Below are 21,423 nucleotides of genomic sequence, written 5' to 3' on the forward strand. Positions count from 1 at the left end.
TTACCCACCCGTTCCCTCTCCGTCGTCATTAACCCTTCCACAGCTGTTTTCACCTGGACAGATACACATGCACAGGGAAGGTTAGAGAGATGGATGGATGGATGGATGGATGGAGAGAGAGAGGGAGAGAGAGAGATGGAGAGAGAGAGAGGGAGAAAATGGCAGCATACAAAGGGAGTCAGGGTCATTTGCATGCGCCAATAAAGCAATTAAATTTCTTTTTCATCAAACAGATATCAGCAAATCAGCAATCATATCCATTCAATTAATTCAAGGCTCATTCAGTTAAGGCAAAAGCATATCAAAATAATTGCTTCAATGTAAAAGTGCTTAAAAAATAGGTTATTCCACTCAATGAGAAGAGAGACACTGGAATGAAACTGCAGTTTAAAAGTCTTACGAAAGGTTTTCTCTCAGCTCATGTGAGCGACAATAACCTTCATATTAAGAGCAAAATGAATCAGTCGTTTAGCATTAGCGTCACATCATGAGAGCACGCATTCATACTAGAAGATGAGTGGCCAGCAGCTGCTGCTGAGGAGGACTTTGTGTCATTTAGTCTCAGAGAAGAAGAGCGGTCTAAAGGAAGCCACTGGTGTCATTTATGTACTACAACATAGGGTATGTTATTAGGTATAATAGACTTTACAGAGTCAAAGACTAGAAGGACTCTACCACTCATGGCAGTTGGACCCCACCAACAAACTTGGAAGTCTTGGTGGACGAAGGTTTTCCTTGCCACCATCACCAAGTGCTTGCTCATGGTGGGAATTGTTGGGTCTCTGTAAATGATATTATAAAGAGTACAGTCTAGACCTGCTGTGTATGGAAAGTGTCATGAGATAACTTCCTTCATGATTTGGTGCTATATAAATAAAATTGAACTGACACTTTACATTAAGTATAAGTTGACTTTTTTGGTCTTCTGGTTGGGTTGTCATTGATTTTGACATCAAATATAATGCAAAGAACAAAACTATGACTGTTAGAAGTAAATTATTTAAAACTTAAATAATTATTTCCAGAAATATTCTGCTGACATGTTCAATGAGATTAAAAATCTCGTCCATTTAATGGTTTATCACAGTGCTCGCTCGTAACGGTAGCTTTATTTAGAGCGTTTTGTACCCTGAGCTCGGTCAGGTTTTCATCCAGACTGAGGAGCCACTGGCATTAAGTTTGTACCTTATAAAGTTATTACTATTATTTCTGTCTGTTTCATTCTGAAAAATACAAACATTACCTAATTTTAGGGAAGAAAACAAGCTAATGTCGACAACTGGGCTGACAGTGAGCACACCAGCAGCACAATTTCAAAATAAAACACCAGCAGTATCCTTTAAAAGTGCAATCGAAACTAATTTGATCCAATTTACCCAAATTTTTGTTGACCAAATAATATCTTCTCACTTGCTCTGAGACTAAACAAGCACAGTAGCTGTTGAGCAATCAGCATTAAAACCTCGTCATTGTGCGTCAATCAGTCAACTAACAAAGCAGTTTACGGATTATTGATTATTTGGCTGCAGAAGAAGTGTATAAGCACATTAATGGAGACCATTAATCATGTAGTTAACAGTTATGCTGCTGCAGCTGAAGGTGTGAAGGGCAGGAAGCTGCTTTGGTAGAGAAAAAAATCTAACGAGAGCCGCGTTGTCCCTTCAGGTCCTGGAGAATTTGGGCTGCTTCGGAAAAGACAGACGAACCAGGAGCTGTTTGTCCCCTAGAAATGTCCTCTAATGGTTTTAGGGTGTTAGGATGAGGTTGCTATGGTAACTACATTGGACGGACAGTGACTGGATGGGATGGTCCGAGGTTTCACCCTGTGGGGGAGAATGTGGCATGACATCCACGCTCACACACACATACTTTCTTCGTCACTTATCCTCTCTCTCTCTCTCACACACCAACACTTCCTTTCCTCTCGCTCCGTTCCCCCGGCATCACTTACCTCTCGGACCAGGTAAACCTGGCTGTCCTGGAAACCCAGGTATACCGGGCTCTCCGGGTTCTCCCCGAAAACCGGGTGTTCCAGCGTAGCCGCCTCCGGGTTCACCAGGGCCGCCGGAACGACCTTTAGGACCTGGATATCCTGGGAAACCCTTCTCTCCTACTGTGCCGTAGCCTGCGTCGCCCTGGAGAGGATTAGAAAGGAAAAGGATGTTTTAAAATCTCTTCTCTTAAGATGAAAACGCTCAGATTGATGTGAATATTGCGTGTCAAGCACTCACTGGGGGTCCAGGAGCTCCGGGGAAGCCAGATATTCCATCTCTGCCGGGTTTTCCAGTTTCACCTGTAGGTCCTCGGTGTCCAGGAGCTCCAATCTCTCCTTTTACCCCAAAACCCAGGGTGGGGTAGTAAGATGCCCCCTTCTCTCCCTTACGACCAAAGTAACCACTTTCACCAGCACGACCCTGCAACAGGACAGAAATGATGGATTTTTGTGAAAGTTGCAAAACTCCTCGAAGCTGTAGAGCAACAGTACAGTCGAAATGCTACTCACAGGAGGTCCCTGAACGCCATTAAAGCCGGGTGAACCGCTGTCACCAAGCTCACCCTTTCTTCCAGGAAAGCCAGGGCTGCCGTTTCTTCCCGGGGCTCCAGGTAACCCAGAAGCTCCTGAGGTGCCTCCTCCTAGGCAGGCACAGTCACCAGGATCACCTGGAGGATTGAGGAAAAGGGATAAAAAATATAGGATAGATAGGAAAGGAGATCCAAAAATATTTATTTCTGCAGAAAGGAAAGCTCAAATTCATGTTGAGAAAGTGCAGGATTGTGACTGAACTGAACTGAAACACCTACAGACGACTAAAGACTGGGTACGTACCTCTGTAGCCTTTGTATCCTGTGTTACCCGGCTCTCCTCTGTTTCCAGGCAACCCAGGCTGTCCAGGGTGAACAGCGGGTACACCAACGGGAGAACCTGTTAACACACACACACACACACATAAAGTTAGATCAGTTCTAGGTTAAAGTGATAAATTAGACGCAAAGTAGCCACAAAAAGAAACAAATCCAGTGAGTTTTAGATTTCACACAGTTTGAACTTTCGCTGAATTGCACTGGCTGATTACTACCCCGATTCCAAAAGAGTTGGGATGCTTTTACAAAATCATAGGTCCATGATTTCCAAAAAACTGTTTCAGATGAGCTCGGGTCCAGAGACATGGTTGATCTCTGTCTTTCTTTTTGCATGGTAGAGTCTTAACTTTATTTGTAGATGCAGCGATTCACCAACAACATATTTCTAAAGTGTTCCCGTGTGGTATGTATCCATTTTAGGCATCAAAGATTACGGCATTCAATGTTGATTTTAGGTCTTGCCCCTTTTAGACAGAGATTTCTGATTCTCTAAATCTTTCAGAGATGATATAGACTATAGATGGTGAAATCCTTCAATTCTTTGCAACCGTACGTTTAAAAAAAACTTGAACTTGTTGGATGAAAAGTGGTGAACCTTGCGCCAATGAACCTGTTCACCTGTGGAAGGGGTTTTTGAGTCGGATCACAAATCTACAGCCAAGTCCAGTTGCCCAAGTTTGAACTCTTCTCAAAGAAAGATGACCTGGACGACTGGGAACCTTCAAAGACTTTGTGTTTTCTGATTGTTTTGCTGCATCTGTCTGCATCTGTCTAGTAAAAAGCAATAAAGTTGATGAGTTTGAACATTAAATATATTCTCCGTACTGAATTTCATGTAAATAAAGGTTGACTTTGCAAATCATTTAATTTTCATGCAGGTTTTACACATCCCAATGTTTTTTTTTTTGTTTTTTTTTAAGAATCAGGATTCTAAGACGTCAAAACAATGGACCTGTGTAAAGCTTCCTGTCTTGAAGAAACTCTGAATGTTTAGATATAAACAGGAATTTGTTTAAACCAGCACAGTGCAAAGTGCAGCTTGGTGTCACGGTGTGAAATCAGGATTAGTCTCTGTTGATCAGTATGTAATATGAAAGAGTTTAGCAGCTGTTGCAAGATGACAGATGCTTGTTTTGTTTTAAAAAAGCATTAACTTGTTTATATTGCATTAAAATATAAAACAGAAATCGTACTCAGCATGAACCAACTCATTGATTTTACATGGACTATAATGGCTAAGAGCTATTTGCCACAAGCAGCATGCATAGGCTATTGCAGTTTGGCACCTACACAAACAAAGGAAACCGCTAACAAATACACGCTTGGTGCTTTTATTTTGTGGACAGTGAAAATCTGTCGAATCTCAAAGGTCAACTTACTAGTGATTCAGAGCTTTCAGATGCGACTTTAACGGCTGAAAGAATGAATAATTAATAAGGTGAGCTGAGATTCTCATCAGCACACACATGCATCCCTGGTGGGAGTATATGTATGATTGAATCAAGCATGTAAACCGCCTTAAATTATGTCAAATATTTGATTTCCTCCAAACTGGAAGAAAAACAATGATTATTGTTTTCTTTCAGTTTGTTTTTTTCTTCCATTTTTTCCTTCGTTTAATGCATAAAAATAAAAACAAAACAAACAAACGCTGCTGCCAAGCATTACGTCCGTGTAAAATCAATTAATTGCGCTCACAGCAGGCGACACCTTGTGGCCAAAGATGAAAAAAAGCAGAGAGAAGTCTGAAGCCTTCACTAGCCTCCGCTCTTCTCAGCTATACTTACCACCGCACCCTCCACAGAGTTTAGCGCAGATTTAAAAAAAGCGCGTTTTGGCAGTTAGATACCGGCTGCTGAAAGTTGTGTTTGTTGTTGTTGTTGAATTTTTTGGTTTGGTAGGCCGTATATTGCCATGGCGATCATAGCAATATGGCCGCCTTTAGGGTACCTGCCTTTGGGCTTGGTGGACCACTCAGGATGGATGACGCACGGACCAACGGCAAGGCCTTGGAGAACAGTTAAATGAGTCAACCATGATGTTTTAAAGTTTTTTGTACTTTTAGCGATGAACTGGCTTTATGCCAACCGCAGTTCTGTGTCAAGATGATAAAGATCCTCCCATCTTGAAGCATTTTACTTAGCTCCGTTTAGACAGAGAATCCAGCTCAAAGGGCTTTTTCACTCACAAATGAAATAGCAGACAACACAAACAACAGCTTAGATTGAAAACACGTTTTAGCAGCTGCGATGACCCTTTAAAACCTTCTAACTTTTCGTCTCTTCTCGTCAAATAAGCCACGTCAGCCATCATCGTGACCACCTGTGAAGGAAAGACCAAAGAGTTTTGTTTTTTTTTTGTCAGAGAGCTTTCTGGGTGAACATACTAGAAGGGCCCTGAGGTCCAGGAAGGCCTCTGGGTCCAGGGAGTCCAGGAGCGCCGGGGAGTCCTTCAGTTCCATAGGCTGGTAATCCTGGGTTACCTTTCTCTCCCTTCGGGCCTTCTACCCCGGGTAAACCTGGAGATCCAACACCTGCATATGTGGCAGAGAAGATGATTGATTGGTTTATTATTCTTTACTTTTGAGTTAGATTTTTGCAGTTTAACTTCACATAAACCAAGTTATTGATAAGTCTCAATGCTGTATGTGTGTTTGCGTATATTACCTATGCCATAACCACCAATTCCTGGTTGTCCTGGTGGTCCTGGGAATCCAGGAGGTCCCTGGTCACCGCGGGCACCAGGAATTCCATTGTAACCTGGGTCACCTGGTGGTCCTGTAGCCAATCACAGAAGAAGAAGAGAAGCTCACTCGAAGTCGGGCTGCAATTGATTCATTAGTTTAATGGTTTGGATTTTGTGGGTCTGTGTTACCTTGAACAGTACTGCCAAAATTAGAAATGAAAGCTGGAGGTCCTGGTAGTCCGGGCTCTCCCTGGTCTCCCTGTTAGACAAACACAACCAGGTCAGGACAAACACAGGACTCACATCGAACATTGACATTAGCTAACTCATCTTATTTGATGCACGTGTACAAAAAAGGCGTAAAGAGGTTTTGCTTCTAAAACATGTTTGCCTTACTTTCACTTTGTCTGTTTGCGTCTGAATATTTCTCTTAAATTCAAATTTGGCTGTATTCACATGCCGTGTCTTAAAAATAAAAATGAATTTTAAATCTTTAAAGCTGTTTTCTCCAAATTAGTCTTTTTCTCAGACTCTGAGCCACAAATCTCGACTTCAGCGGCACTGACAGACACCAAACCTTCCAGTTTTATTCCTGTCTTTACTGTGGGGGCTTTGTTTATTTGTCATTCAGAGCCTGATTAATAGAACGCTTTATTTGGAGTGATTAAAAAGAGTCTACTTGCATCTTTAAATATAAATTTTCTGAAAACTTTTAATACAAAAAATAATTGTCTTCATCTAAGTCATCAACTGGGAATATTTCATGGTGATTTCTTTTAGTTAAGATTTTGAATCTATTCACCTGTAGCATCTAACTTTGGGAAAACCCACTGTCGCCATCCACTGGTGAAACATCAGTATTACAACATCCTGTACTGTGTGCAGTGCTCTTTCTAAATAGGTTTTGAGTATGTAGTTAAATGTGTTCATGTGTTTGAGATTATGAGACACTCATTTTACCTTAGGTCCTATGTATCCTGGTTGTCCGGAGAAACCTGGGTTACCTCTGTATCCCTGCATTAAACAGATGACAAGGTTTTCAGCGAATGCTGCACTGTTGGGGACCTTAAAATATTTACTTTTGAGAGCACAGCAAGTGTTTACCCTGTAAGTCCATGACCAAGACTGAGTTCTGGTTTAACAAATGCCTACCTGTTGTCCTGGACTGCCAGGAGGCCCGTTGAAACCTGGAGCACCCTGTTTGGTGGAAAGATGACATCCACCACAGAGGAAGAAGAAATAGAAAAGTGAGAGGACACAATGCTAAACAGTACAGCAGAACAATGCTTTTAAATGCAAATCAAGAGGAGTTGAAGTATTGGTAAGAAAACTCTAGTATTCTGAAGTTAGCGTGTATTTTTGCTTCTCTAATGTGTAAAATTACTCAAACACAATCAACTGTTAGCTCTTACTCTTCCACCGGGGTATCCAGGAATGCCTTTCTCTCCGTATTCACCACGATAGCCGAAAGGTCCCTGGAAACAATTTAAAAAATAACCTTAGTTTCTACTTCCCCAGCTCAGTTGGTCAGTGGTGTCCCACATGGCTTCGTCCTTGGTCCCATCTGTTTTTCATATACATGCTGCCTCTTGGGCTGGTTATTCAAAAATATATTGTGCTTTACCATTTTTCTGTTGCTGATACTCAGCTACATATCTTGTTAAAACCAGCAGACTGTAGTAGTCCAGCTAATCTCACAACTTGCCTCTCTTATAATTAAATCCTGGAGGTTAAATTGAATGCCCTCCACCGTCTCTAGCTGGTACAAAACACTGATAGATGACTTTCTTTTCAATTTTCATAAAGCACTTTGTAACATTGTTAAGGTGCTAAATAAATAAAGTTTATTACTATTAAAAGTATTATTATTAATACTTACAGGTCGGCCAGCAGTGCCAGGGAATCCTCTCAGTCCCTTTAGGCCAGGTTCACCCTTTGAGAAAGACAGAGAGAACAGACGTGAACTTGAAATCAACATCATTAACAGTGTTTAGGAACCACAAAATCTAAATCTATGAGCAATATTTAAAGTCCAGTTAATAAGCTGAATCTGGTTTTCAGGTTTTACATATTCTTCATATTTAAACTTACCTTTTGAAAGTCTGTGGAAACGGTAACATCTCACTCAAAAGAAAGACGAAAACAACAAAAACTGCTGCTGCTAATGTTCAAATCAACATTTTCAAACTGGCCTCAAAGGTGACAGGAATAATATGTGGCCGTTTAAGCGCCAAAGAAGATGCACTGTGTGAAGTCTGGGACATACAGGCCGGATGACTAATTATTTTCGTCTTGATGGTTTGCAACAAACGGATGCAGTACTAAACTAAATTGAACTGCAGTGGTTTCAGTAAAATCTTGGACGTTTTTGTGTCCTTGAATCATTTTATACTGTATTGAAAGAAGATGAAACTAATTGCTGCTTAGAAAGTAACAAATGTAAGAAAGCTTTGTAAAAAAAAGTAATGTCATGTACCCAAAACTTGCAAAACCACCAATATGACGCTTAAAGTAACCATAGTAACACTTAATTTGGCATACATATTGTTCGACGTTTTCAGACTTAATTACCAAGAAATGCTTGGCAGTAGGTCACATGGCTGTATTTGGACACTCTCGGGTGTCCATCTTTCACTTAGTGTCCTTAGAAATGTTGACTATGAGAAGAGTTGCGTTTTCCAACGAACCTGCATTCCTTTGCTTCCTTTGGGAAAACCCATTAACTCCACAACGCCATTGATCAGTGGCTGGCCGGGGTCACCAGGCGTGCCCACGTCACCCTGGATGCCGTAACCAAGGAAGAGAGAGCTATTTACACTGGTCACCTTGGCGATTATAGGGAGAAGGCGGAACAAGGATGCAGGAATAACAACGGCAGAGTTTTGTGGGGCATTTAAAGGGGGGACGGACTGTGAACTGATGAAGCCGGTGAAGGGGCTGTTGTGCACACAGTGAGAAGATGAGTGAGGAAACATTGGGGTGACAATGAAAGGCTGGTCCAAGAATCTCTGAGGGCAGAAAGGATCTGATTGGTTGAGGTACACCTTGATTGAAGGTGCTAGCCATCAACACAAGCTCAATTTTTGGACTAAATCTACTTTGGTAGCATGCTGAGCAAGGCTTCACCTGTTTATAAGTGGTTGAAAGTTTAAGTTCCTAAAAGATAAGTTAGTATGAATTCACTTTGGATTCACTCTAGTAGCATCCTCTAAGTCAGAGAAAGGTTGAACCACGTAAAATCATAATATTCACGTCCTACGTGCTGCATCTTTGTGAAATAGATGGTGAACTGATGCCCCCATTGGACCAGCCTCTTCTCTACCTTTTCCCCTCGTCTCCTCCTCCTTCAACTCCTCACACTTCCGTGCCAACACGTCCTTTCCTCCACGGCTTTTAAAGTTTGCTGCAATCACTGCTCCTCTTCCTCTTTTTTCTTCTGCGTCATTGACCTTCTTTTTCATCGCTTTTATGGTGAAACCCCACCACATCCGTGTGTGTGTGTGTGTGTTGTGTGTGTTTGAAGGCGTGACATCTTTCCTAGCCTTCCCTTGCTGTGTTACCTTATCTCCTTTGTAGATAGTGAGAGTTTGTTCGCTTCTTAGTGACGGGACGGGAGTACCACTGGGTCCAGGAAGACCCACATCGCCCTGGAGTCCGAAATACATACAGCACACCGTTAGCCAATCAGAAGGGTTCGAGGAAGGGTGGATGGATGGATGGATGGATGGAGGTGAATCAGGGAGAGAAAGGAGGTCACGATGGGAGGAGAGAGGGAAAAAAAGAGGAGGAGGAAGGAGACATGAATGGAGGGAAAAGAAAAAACAAGCAGATAGAAAGATAGATGGACTACATGGCCAAAAGTATGTGGACGCCTGAATCGGAAAGCTTCCCTAAAGACTCAAGTGATAATAAAAGACCAATTCTCTCACCCCCTAACCAGGAAAAAGTCATTTGTTCACTGAAGTAACAACCTTAAATAAGAGTCACTCCCTTGGCTAAAACTGGCTCCAATCTACCACTTATGATCCTCAGGTGGTGGGGCTCAAAATGAGGCTTAAATCTAAAGGTGACGTCTCTTAATCGTCTTAAATCTCAGCTTTGTCTTGCTTGTTTTGGATAAGCACTTTGTAAACTCTGGTTTTAAAGGTGCTATATGAATAAAGTTAATATTACTATTATTATTGGGGCCCTCTAAAACTAAAGACGACCTTTAAGGTGGCTCCTCAAAACTAACTTAAAACTTCATTTTGTGGCTCAAGAGAAGGAATTTGATAAATTGCCTCAAGTGACATCACAGGAGTCAGCGTCACTTTGGGCTGAAGACACTGAACTTGGTCATCACATCTCAACTCAGGGTAATGTAGGCACCGGGTTTTGTGTCCGACGATGTTATTTAATATCGACGAACACTGAAGATCTCTTTTAATTATTCTTTAAAACCCTTTGTGATGTCTGCTCACAAAAAAGCGCCATATAACTAAACTTATACACTTAATATTGTCTCAGACGTCGTTGTAAGCTGTAGCACTATGATTTACTGTCAAACCCTAAACCAAACTGTGAAAATAGCCCCAATAAAAATGCAGCTAAAGATGTTCTGTTTATACTTTTGGCCATACAGTGTAAAAAAAAATATAGACAGAATGAACAAATAACTTCTTGCTTTGTTCTCTTGAAAAGGTTCATGACTACATCCATCTATTTATATTAAAAGATAAGACAGAGAGAGAGAGAGAGGATGAAACCAAAAAAGAAATCAGGTGAAAAAGACAAAGAGAGAGAGAAGAAGAAGAGAGAGCTCAGGGATACTTTATCTTCTGTTTCTTTTCCCCGCCGTGGCTCAAAGAGAAATCTCCCACTGGGGGGCGATTTTGAATTTCATCCTACAGAAATGTATCTCAACAGGCTCAGCAGTAAATCCAGCTGTTCCCACATTCAGTTCAACCCTGAATCTTTCCCGAGTTCAGGTTGGTTTGAGAGTTCGGTTGAGCATAACGTGCATGCAAGTGTGTGCGGAGGGTGACTGTTAGTACTCTTGCGTGATTGTTCAATGGTTGGGTGGATGGGGGTTGGGGTGGAGGGGTGAGGAGTCAAAAGGAGGAGGGTAAAAATCGCAGAGTTCACCACCAGATGCCCATGAGTGTGATTAAAAGAGGGAGTTTGGAGGGGGATGCAGTGAAACCTGGGAAGTAGGAGCAAGTGATTCCAGCACCCAGTTAGAGTCCACAGATCGTCCTCCAGAGTGACAGCTCAGAAATGTCATTTTCTCGATTTAATGAGAGTTTTAATATTTAATTCAAGTCAAGTTTGGATGAATTGTATCTGATTTTTAAATCTCTGAACTGTCATTCAGCAGGGAGGGAAACAAGTGTGTGATGCCACCGGCCAACTCACAAACAAAACTTGAAGTAGAATTACATTTTTTTTTGTTTCAAAATGAATCCAGATTTGATTAAAAAAACAAGTCGTTGTTTGCGATTATTTGTCCCAGCGGCATCACGGATCATTCGGAAAAAAAAAAGAACAAACCAGACTGAATCAAGTAGAGGTTCACGTGATCTTTTTATCATACAGGAAATTAACGCAACAAACAAGTTTGGTGTCAATCTGAGGATGGAGAGAGGAGAGGATGAGGATGATGATGAAGGGATGGGTGGGGTTAAAGAGGGTGAATGGATGGAAGATATGCAGGTTGCAAAGCCACCACCAGTCCGTTTTTTCATAACATGCACGGTTTTATGTCCAACCAGTTCATTTAACAAACACACACACACACATGCATAAATGCACACACACACACATAACTAGGACACAGCTAGAGCACTCTAAGCCTGCTGTACTGATGCTACACTATGCTGTAGCTAAAGTGAGAGAAAGAGTAGAAACCACAACATTTTACTGCAAAAATAAAGAATTCAACAGTCGAGAGTCTCCGCTTGATTTGGTCACAGAAAAGAAACGTACTTCAGGAAACTTTCAGGTAGGGAAAACTTCAATCTTCAACCTCACAGGATTTCTGTAAGAGTTTCTGAAGAACGTTTCTTTACTGTAATCTTGCGTCACTTGGCTTTTGTATCCTCGATCGACAATCATGGATCTTTTCAGCCAAGATGACGGTACCAGTATTGGACTTCTTCCTTTTTAAAGTTCATTTTTTCAGCTTCTTGTTGTGGATTTTACACTTTTCTCTGATGTTTTAAATCTCAAACTAGCAAACCGAGACGTTGTCGTGGTGATAAAGTATCCTCAATCTCACTCACATTTGATTCAACACAGAAACGGTTTCTCAGGTAGGAGTTAACATCAACACAGTGCTGGATGATGAACAAGATGTTACCAGTTTACTTACTACCAGCATCAACAGACCATTACATATGTGTGTGAATGTGTGTGTGACTCTACATGAGCTCTTCAGTTAACAAAGCGTACCTTGTCTCCTCTCTCTCCTTGATATCCGTCGCTACGGCTCCCCTAAAAACAACAGGAGTTAACAGAAAGCAACAATAACTGTGGCAAAACACCTGTACAAGCAGTTTACAGCCTCATATTAGAACATAATATGGTACTTACCATTGGTCCTGGGGGACCGGGAGGACCAGGCGGGCCCTAAAAAAGCACAATAAAACAAAATGTTCTTTGATGCATGGACAGATTAGTGTCTCTAATGACTTTTAACGCGACAAAAATACATAAAAAACATAAATTCTCACACCTGTATACCTTTTTGGAGCTTTCTAACAGAAACATTAATAAAAAACTTGAATTCATGAGTTTAAAACTGTATTTTGTGGCATTTTAAACTCATCCTTGTGCAGGTTACGAAGTAATCCTGCAGTTTCTACAATATCGGCTGCCTCGAACAATCATCAGTCATCAGTGTAAAACATAAATATCGATATGAAGAGTGTGAGGAAGAGAGTTTACATACGGGGAATCCTTCAGGGCCTCTTGTACCAGGAAAACCAGTTGGACCATCAGGACCTCTGATACCCTGCAGATAAAAACAAATATCATTATTATAAACACACACAGATCAGGACTTTCATTCTTTATATTCATATTGTATCACAAGTTCAATATATTTTGCATGTGTGCAACATTAAAGCAGAAAAGGTGAAAATCTTACAGGTTGACCGTCATGTCCTGGCAGACCTGGTAAACTCTAAATGAGGAAAAAATAAAATAAAAACTTAATTAATAAACATGTTTAACTTCATCTCAGTTTTTAATGATGACTACTTTTTATTTTATTTCTTGTGGTGCATAGAGTACAGAGTAAGAAAAACAGATGCTTTAGAAAGGGCTGGACCCCTCAGGGGTTTCAAACATGACCACTATGTTATTCAGTCTATTACTGTAGCACCACCTGGTGGCCAAATACCATCAAAAAGGTGCCAGCTTACAGCTGATATGTACATGTGTCATATCAAGTTGATAGCAGTCACAGAGTTTATAAACGAAAACCTGGGCTCATCTTCATCAGTCTGTGCACCAAATGTGATGCAGATTATTTTAAATGTGTTAGAGTTTTGCAGTCTTTATAAGTTTTACACTTTATGGTTGAGGAGTTGGTACAAATGGCCACAAGAGGGTGCTAATCAGACAAAAAAACATTTCTACCAAATGTTTGCAATATCCCCAAAACTACCTGACAAGCAGACAAACTACCAGACAGAAAACACAACAAAACACATTTTCTTTTCATCAGAAGTTGAAGGTTTAAAACTCTAGAAAAAGTTCAAAGCCACACTTTGGTATAAAGACAATAGAAATAGCCTGTATGTGTGAGACTTTACCGCGTAGCCATTGTCTGAGATGTATAGAGGTTCTCCTTTTTGACCCTTTGGCCCAGCAGGCCCCTGTTGGAGGAAAGGACTTCATCAGTATCACTCGATCTATCCCAAGCAGTGATAGTAAACTCTCTAAATATTTAGATCCAAACAACAAAAAGAGACTAATAATAGAAGATGATTGGAAGTTTGTCCTCACAGCATATCCAGTAACTCCAGGTGATCCTGCCCCGCCGTATCCAGGTGGTCCAGGATCTCCTCTGGTCCCGTTACAACCGTCCAGTCCTGGTGGTCCTCTGCCACCCTCCAGACCAGGGTGACCCTAGAGAAGATGAAGGGGGTGTTGACTTCAAGAATGTGAACTCCATTGACAAGGAAAGATCTTCAACAAAGACAGACATTGAGGTGAACATTGAGGTGTGTTTCTGGTTCACTTACAGGTACTCCATCATTTCCTTGGAACCCTGGAACTCCCATAGGTCCCTGTATTGGTAAATAATCAATGTTGTTCATTTATAATCAGTTAAAATGAAGGTTTGTACTTGTACTACAACATTTATACCACGGCAGGATCTACAGCACCCACCTTGTCTCCTTTGGGCCCAGATGGTCCTTTCAATCCAACATGTCCTTTCTCTCCTTTAGGCCCTGAAGCCCCGACACCACCACGTGGCCCCTCTGGTCCACCTTGACCAACTTCTCCAAGAGGTCCTGGGCGACCCTGAGAGAGAAGAGGGGGAAGAGACACTACTTAAGCCAAGAAGGAAGATACCAGATGGCCTTCAGAGAGCATGACGTACTGACTAGAAAGAGTTTTGCCATCTGATGATCAAATCAACTTAATCCGCCTCTGAAAATAGTCCCTACAAAAGCACCATTTCCTCCCATTTGTGTAAAAGTGACAGTGCCCAACTGTTTTAGGAAATTAGTAAGCCCATGTTTAAAATCAAACTACAATATTTGTGATTTATGTCAGCAGAAACCAAGGGTGAACACTGTTGGGAGATGGACTTCTTGTCTTTTCATGGATTATTCTTTATTATTTTATGATATTTGTAGGTCTGGTGCCGACGTGCAACACGCCTCCTAAATAATCTAAACTGGTTCAAACCTGAAATATGTAAGTGACCTGCATACGACACCCATAAGCATCTTGTACGTCTCTTTGTAATCTTTGTCTGAGTAAACAGTCTCATTTCACCTGCATCATTACACACCATCATCTACCTGATGAGGGAGTGTTTCGAGCCAGGGAAACACTTTCAAACAAATTCCTAGGGAAGCCATTTTGTCTTTGTGTTTTGGGATTTGATGGGTGTGTTTACATGAGATGGGAACAAGTCAGGGCGGAAAGCCCAGCATTGGGGTTTTTTTTCTCATGGGGTGGGGGTGTTAACACATGAGTGCGCCTCACAATCCCAAATCTCAGAGGGATGATGAAGTGCTTTTTGTGGGCATGCAGTGGCATGTGGACTTGGATGGTGGTCTGGAAGGAAAACTGCTACTGTGAAACTTTTTTCCCTTCCAATTCATCATTATAAGACATAAAGAAGTTAAATGTAAAGCTGTTTTCTTTATATAAATGTTTTTGTGCTGCAGGTGCCAATGCTGGCAGTAGAAAAACCAACAAACAACATTAGCAGGTGGGTTTGAGCTGGATGAATGAACAGGCCAAAGGAATCCCTTTCTTAAGAGTTTGCTAAGACAAAGCACACACACCTTCACACTACAGCTTCGACTGCTGACAACCTGCCATTAGCTCAGATTATAAGCACCATAACGGCGACAGACAGATGTCTGTGATCGGGTCAAGGGAAAGTCAGAGGTGACTTAGACAGGTTGAATTTTTTCAGTGTTTTGTGTTTTTTCTTCGTAACTCGTTGCTGCCACATTTACATTTACCGATATTGCATTACAGAGATCTTTATGTCCCTGCTCAGGCAGTACATACAATCCACACAGCTATCCTCAGAAAGCTGGGTGAACTGTAACAACTTGAATCAACACTGTGAGCTTTACGATCAGGTAGGATGGTCTGGTTTATCAACCCGCAAAAGAATTCTTGGGTTACTCCAATCCTATAGTGATGGACCATACTCTATGCGATCAAGGAGCTTTTCTATGACGTCTGTGCCAAATGTTTGTAGTGTATGGGGTGTGGGTATGGATTTTTGGATGTTCTGTGTTGTGTGTTTGTATCTATTTTAAAGATTTAGGAAGTTCTATTGGCAAATTGTTGTTTGAAAAGAAAGAAAAGGAGAGGCGAGGGATATTAAGCTGGTTGGTTGTCGCAAAATTCTACACACTTGACCTTTAATTTACTTATTCTTACTTTGTGCTGCTTCTTTCCAGGTTAAATGCAAACATGCAAACAGGGAATTTCTTTGACCCTTAAAAATTTGCAGTTTTGTTACATTATCGCACTGCAAGGCAGCATGCACATAAATTCATCCATAAAGATGTCACAGAATAATGTTAACTAGGAAAATCACCCAGTGCTGCAGATGTACGTTTAACATTTACGTGACATTTATAGATAGTGAGACACGTCGTTTTTCTTACATCGATATCTACACTTATGTCTGCTCTTTACCCTTAAACACACAGAATTGTGTGAGAAGTTGAAGGTTCACACAGCCCTCTATTAGTGCCAAGCACACACACATACACACACATACACAATACAAAAAAGGAAGGTACTTTTGGACTCAACACCTGGTCCTGTTCATATATAACTGCTCTGCCTGCAGACACAAACCCATTTACCAGTGAAATAACAAATCTATGAAGGTCAAATACCAGTTAGAAATCATCTTTAGCATTTGTTTTAGCCTGCGGGGAGAAAGTTTACAGCATCCGGACTGCTATAGATAAACACTGACAATCACGTAAAAGTATAAATGCTTTTGTGTCTGTCTAAACTTTATGTTATGTCCTTTACTGTCTTTACTGCACTTGGCTTTTAAAGTGACAATGATCCTGGATTAGCCTTGACCACACTGTGTGTCTAGTTGAGTCTGCAGCTCTGCTTCCAGCCCACGTGGCCTCAGGGTGCATGCAGAGTTACGGTAATGACAGGGCTGCTCCAGATGAAGGCGGCCTGCCGGAGCTGTCTGCCTGCCTGCCTTCGTGTTCACACCTGGTTTCACTCGGGGGAAAATAAGCAAGGGTCCCACTTTCTCTCACGCCTCGACTTCCCTTCATCTCAGCCTCCGTCACTGTTTCCTTTCATACCTCATTACCTTCAGTTTGGTCCCATACTGTATATCAAACAACAACGCAATACCAATGAGGTAAAATGTTGCGTACATCTACAAAAAAGATGCTTGCAGACCTATCAACTTCTGAGTTCTCTGTTCATGCGACAGACAGACATACTTCGGAGGGTTGTGGGGTCATCTCGTCAAAAGTTTCTCTTGTATGTATTTTTCAGGTCACAGGAGTCACTTTCAAAGACAGAAGTTAAGATGTTCAACATAGCACAGAATAATGCTTTTGTTGTTCTTCCCACGCCCTAATCTTACTCAACCTTGGACGCACAGACATAAAGTCTAAAATCTTAATCTTCTTCCTCTTTGTTGGTCAGATGGAAGCGAGTGTCTTTGACTGTGTGAAGGAGGTCGGTTTAAAAACCATCTCTGTTTATTCCCTAACATGGCATGGAATCAAAAAATGCTGTCTGCAGAGGAGCAGATCACAGAGGAAGGTTAACTGGGTAAAGTGGGTAGTAGAGATAAAAGGGGAGTGATGAAAGGAAAAAAATCACAGAAAACCGTAAAAAAAAAATCACATCAGGTTTTGCTGGACCATGAAGCGGCTGAAAAAACAACCACAAGGGGGCGATCTACCCTTAAACACTGGTCATCAACCTTCAATGACCTCTGTTTATGAAAACTTTGCATGCAATAATATAAAAAAAGTTGTTAATTACTCATTAAGGCAGGATTCATATTTTTGTGACCACTAGGAGGCAAAATTAGCTGAGCACTGGAGGAGTGTTAGTGCCACAGGTGTTTCAGACCACCAGGAAGAAGAAGAAGAGGAAGAGGAGGAGAAGGTTTTGATCTTCTTAAAGATGATGGGGGAATGGAGCCTGTGTTGTGCCAGAACCAGAGCGAGGCAAGCAGGCAATGTAACCGGGCTCAGCAGCCTCTATGGACATACCGACAGAGGTGATGTTGACGGAGGAAGCTGGACAAGAGTAAATGTGGGACTGACTTTTAGTGGTTGGTGAGAGCTTGGTGAAATAAAAGGCTGAAAGACAGACGCCGAGCTGGGCTGACTGCTGCTGGACTAGTCAGTGATATCAGCTGCTGCTGGGGGACCCGGTTGATGTTCGTCTGTGGTATTACACTATGAAACTGGGGGCGCTATATCCCAAAACATACCAATTTCTACATAATGTTGCTTTAAGATTATGACTCATTATTCCGCATGGTTCACATCTGGCTTGCACGCGTTGTACAAATAATTGACTTTGTGTTTTATACACATGGGGAAAAATTCTATCAGAGCTCAGTCTATCACCCGGCCAGCGTCTCCCCCGCGTCCCGATACCCTTGCCAGTTGGCATCCCCGTCTGTTTTCATGCCAGTCCGTCGGGTCTCCGCCCAACTCTTCTAGACCTTCCATCCTCATCACCTTCCAGCAGACTGGTCAGTTTGTAGGCCCAAATCCCCTCCATCACAAAAGGCACAATGGAGCCTATTCTGGCCTGCTAAGCTCTCTGGACTTAACGCTCCCATCGGGCCAACCTCACTTCCTGCTTGGACAGACAGATTCTAGCCGCCATGCGTGTGAAAACCAACGCGTGTGTTTGTGCCGTCCACGAAGGCACGCGCACGGGAACATGAACACACACCCTCGGGCGTTCTGAGGATTTATCGGGGCGCATTGTTGCGAGCGCAGAGTGTGTGAGGGGGAAGATTTTAGCTGTCACACCTCATGCTCACTGGGGGACTTTGATGGGACCAACCCAGAGGGGGGGAGGTTGGTAAATGTTGGGTCTTTGGGTGCAAGTTTAATCAGCAAGGTCTGACAACCCAATTACAGTTTGATCCGCATGCAAACACGCACATGACTCGGCAAAACCTCAAACGCCCTTGGCAAAAAACCCCCCAAAAAAACAGGGCAATGGCTACAAAATGTGCTCAAAGAACCGGACCTCTGATGCTGTTAGGGATGAAACAAGTCAAAACACTAGATGTGAATGTTTAGATTGTGTCTTCTTCTTCTACTCCTATCCCCTCCAGCGATCAGATGGCGATTTCAAAAAGCTTCGGTTATCTCAGACATGTTTGTCCTGCCCAGGCGATAAGAGCATCCAAACACAGTAAGCGAGATAGCTTTGACATATGGGCATCTAAGATGGAATTTCTCAGATACTTGAAGTAAAGAAGATATTTAGCTTCATTTATTTGGTGTAGTTACAAGGTCTTTTTTGGACCGGATTCGGTGCCATTTTGCAAGATTTATTTGCAAATCTGATGCTAACTTCTTAAGTTTCAGTTTCGACCATTTCGTGTGCTAGGTTTACTTCAGATTTGTCCTCTTATACCCATCAAACATTGTGTTTTTCTATCTTTTCCTGGGCTCTTGTATCTTGATTAACTGGAAGACAGCTGAAACTCATCAACCAAGATACACTCAAGATGTCGAACAGCCGAACCATTTCAGAGTTAGTCTACATTTACTAGAGCACAGCCCTGACCTCGTCAATGAAAACAGATGTGATAAAAGTGTTTTTGCTCTATTTGAGGTTTACGTTGTATGCATTTTTGAATTTACATCAATATAAACTCTAAACATGTTATTATGATGATATTATTTTTGGTCTATGCTGGACAATCCAAGCAATAAAAACCCTTCATGTGTGGTTTGCTTGGGAGCTCATGAGAAATAAATCCTCTACAGTAGCAGAAAGTGACGGATTTTCAGTTGGTTTTAGACGAGAACGAGAGTGTAAAACACTACAACTTTGGCATTTAACGTTGTCAATCAAGTGATTTCAGATTCTCAAATGTGAAGGTTGCTTTTCATGTGAACTGAGTTTTACTTTTGGACAGCTGAAGACATTGCCTTGGTGTCTGGTAAAGATATTATATTCTGACATTTTATAGAAAAAAAAAGATGACCTAATCAAGCTAATGAACGGAATCTTTAGTTGGAGTCCAAAATCTGATTAAATTGCTGTGTTTCTGAACTTGTTTCAGATCGTTGTCCAAACAAATAGAACACCTCAAAACTCATTAATTTAAAAGTCAAAAACTTCAAAATGTTTGACAGATGATTGCTGGGAAATGCAGTGCAGGAACACCGTCCCAGTATCCCAGCACCTCCTTTAGACTGATTCCCACCCCTCCTCTTCTGTTTGTGGCGATGACCCCCATTAAACAAACAACCTGTTCTCTCTTTTCATCCAGGTGCTTTACCCGTCCAATAAAAAGCCCATTAGCTGCCAAGTGGGGCCCCTGCTGTCCCACGGTGATGTCATAAAGTCGTTGCATTTTCTCAGCTGTTGGACAGGAAGTGAGAGGAGGAAAACTCAAGAGGCAAAAGACCGGCTATGACACTTTGTCTTGTTGTTATTTTAACCATGACTTGAATGTTTCTCCAACAAAGAACCCAAATTTCCCATGAAAAGGTGCTCAGGATGAGCTGTTAGGAAAGCTGTAAATATAATGTTTACTCCATAGGTCTTAAACTAAATGGTGTAATTGGGGCTGAAACGAAAAATTAGCCTGGGGTGACGACAACCTGCAGCAAACAGCAGATGTAATTGGCACGTATGACTCATTTAAACCTTTAAAAACCAATGCATGGATGCAAACGTTGAGGTAATCCTGATAAAGATGTTTGGTAACGGCTTAAAAATCAAGTACGATGCTTCACTATCGAGTCATTTGGTTCATCTCATTTTGGTATTGGTGAGCTCCACTCGACTGCTGCTGTGCACAAAGTTAAATCACGGATAGAAACAGTGCTTTGTTGGGGAAATCAGTTACACCCAGTGTTTACCATCATCTTGATTTTGAGTTTGTTTTCTTTCTTACCACCCAAGGTATGTTTTGGGGAGAAACCATCAAGATAGGAAAGTTGGTATCAGTTAAGAGATAGCTAAAAAGTGAATGAGTTGTAAAGTTAAGATATAGCGCGCAGTGACGCCTTCCTTATCGACTGCGGGCAGGAAAAAACATCGCTATGCAATCACATCACCAAGAACAAACGCAGCACATGTGGGAACATACAGCTTGTGGCAACTTCCATCCAAACTTTGAACAAAATTGGCAGAAGAAAATGTGAGTTTATGTCAATTTCTTTCAACTATGTTACCAGAAGTTGGTGCACCAAGATTAACAGCTGGTGGCACTAATTCTCCAATCAGGTGCCATCTAATCAATGCAGAAGAAGATGGAGGGCATGCACTGTGATATTTCTCTTGGTTTCTTCTGCTAATTTGAGGAACGTTTCAGATTTGATGTTTTTATTATTAAACCAATTTCTATTTTGCAATATTTCCATTTTTTCCAGCATTTCCACTTAGGTTTTTTTTTTTTTTAAACGCACTTTTGGGCACAAATGAGAACTTTTTATGGTTGTTCTTTAAAACCTCTCATCAATGTAGTTTTGTGATGATTTTTTATGATATATTTCTTTGCGATGTATCTTCCTGCTCCTCCAACCCCTTTTAAATTGAGGTGTATTTAAAGTATGCCATGTGAAATTTAAACATCTTGGGCTAAGGCGTCTTTTCCAGTTTTTAGACATCCATGTCTTTAAGTGGACGCAGTCTTGGCCTGAAGCTACATGACCTTATACCCAACCCATCCATGTAGATACCCCATTGAATGATATGTGTGTATATATGTATGTGATTGGTTATGTTTCAGATTTTTGTCCCAAATACTTATAAACTACAAGTTCTGACCTTTTCAGACCTCTTTACTGCAACAGTATTGTGACTGCAGCTATCTAGCACCATAAGGAGTCTTGATCTCAGTAGGAACGCGGAGATGTAACTATCAGAACAAAATCCAGACATTGACAAAACTGCATCTGGGTCAAAATCTCATTTACCAACAACACT

The 21,423-nt window shown here is 41.5% G+C and overlaps 1 protein-coding gene across 5 annotated transcripts in view; it reads right to left on the bottom strand.

The window, feature by feature from the left end:
* Positions 1-21,423, bottom strand: part of col4a6 (collagen, type IV, alpha 6) — a 106,884-nt gene that overhangs the window by 12,948 nt on the left and 72,513 nt on the right. For 2 of the 5 annotated variants that reach the window (XM_027287800.1, XM_027287801.1), the window contains exons 5-26: positions 13,924-14,058; positions 13,776-13,820; positions 13,537-13,659; positions 13,344-13,406; positions 12,674-12,709; positions 12,476-12,538; positions 12,118-12,153; positions 11,977-12,018; positions 8,235-8,327; positions 7,427-7,480; positions 6,960-7,022; positions 6,700-6,744; positions 6,508-6,561; positions 5,737-5,806; positions 5,529-5,639; positions 5,249-5,395; positions 4,817-4,870; positions 2,828-2,923; positions 2,504-2,661; positions 2,232-2,414; positions 1,952-2,135; positions 9-53 (exon numbers count right to left, since the gene is read on the bottom strand). In XM_027287800.1, coding sequence (XP_027143601.1) covers positions 9-53; positions 1,952-2,135; positions 2,232-2,414; positions 2,504-2,661; positions 2,828-2,923; positions 4,817-4,870; positions 5,249-5,395; positions 5,529-5,639; positions 5,737-5,806; positions 6,508-6,561; positions 6,700-6,744; positions 6,960-7,022; positions 7,427-7,480; positions 8,235-8,327; positions 11,977-12,018; positions 12,118-12,153; positions 12,476-12,538; positions 12,674-12,709; positions 13,344-13,406; positions 13,537-13,659; positions 13,776-13,820; positions 13,924-14,058 — 1,900 coding nt within the window. Of the gene's footprint in view, positions 1-8; positions 54-1,951; positions 2,136-2,231; positions 2,415-2,503; positions 2,662-2,827; positions 2,924-4,816; positions 4,871-5,248; positions 5,396-5,528; positions 5,640-5,736; positions 5,807-6,507; positions 6,562-6,699; positions 6,745-6,959; positions 7,023-7,426; positions 7,481-8,234; positions 8,328-9,107; positions 9,195-11,976; positions 12,019-12,117; positions 12,154-12,475; positions 12,539-12,673; positions 12,710-13,343; positions 13,407-13,536; positions 13,660-13,775; positions 13,821-13,923; positions 14,059-21,423 lie in introns of all 5 variants that reach the window. The other 3 variants (XM_019260453.2, XM_027287803.1, XM_027287802.1) reach the window with 3 other exon arrangements.

Source organism: Larimichthys crocea, chromosome XIV (assembly GCF_000972845.2).
Source record: "Larimichthys crocea isolate SSNF chromosome XIV, L_crocea_2.0, whole genome shotgun sequence".
NCBI lineage: Eukaryota > Metazoa > Chordata > Actinopteri > Sciaenidae > Larimichthys > Larimichthys crocea.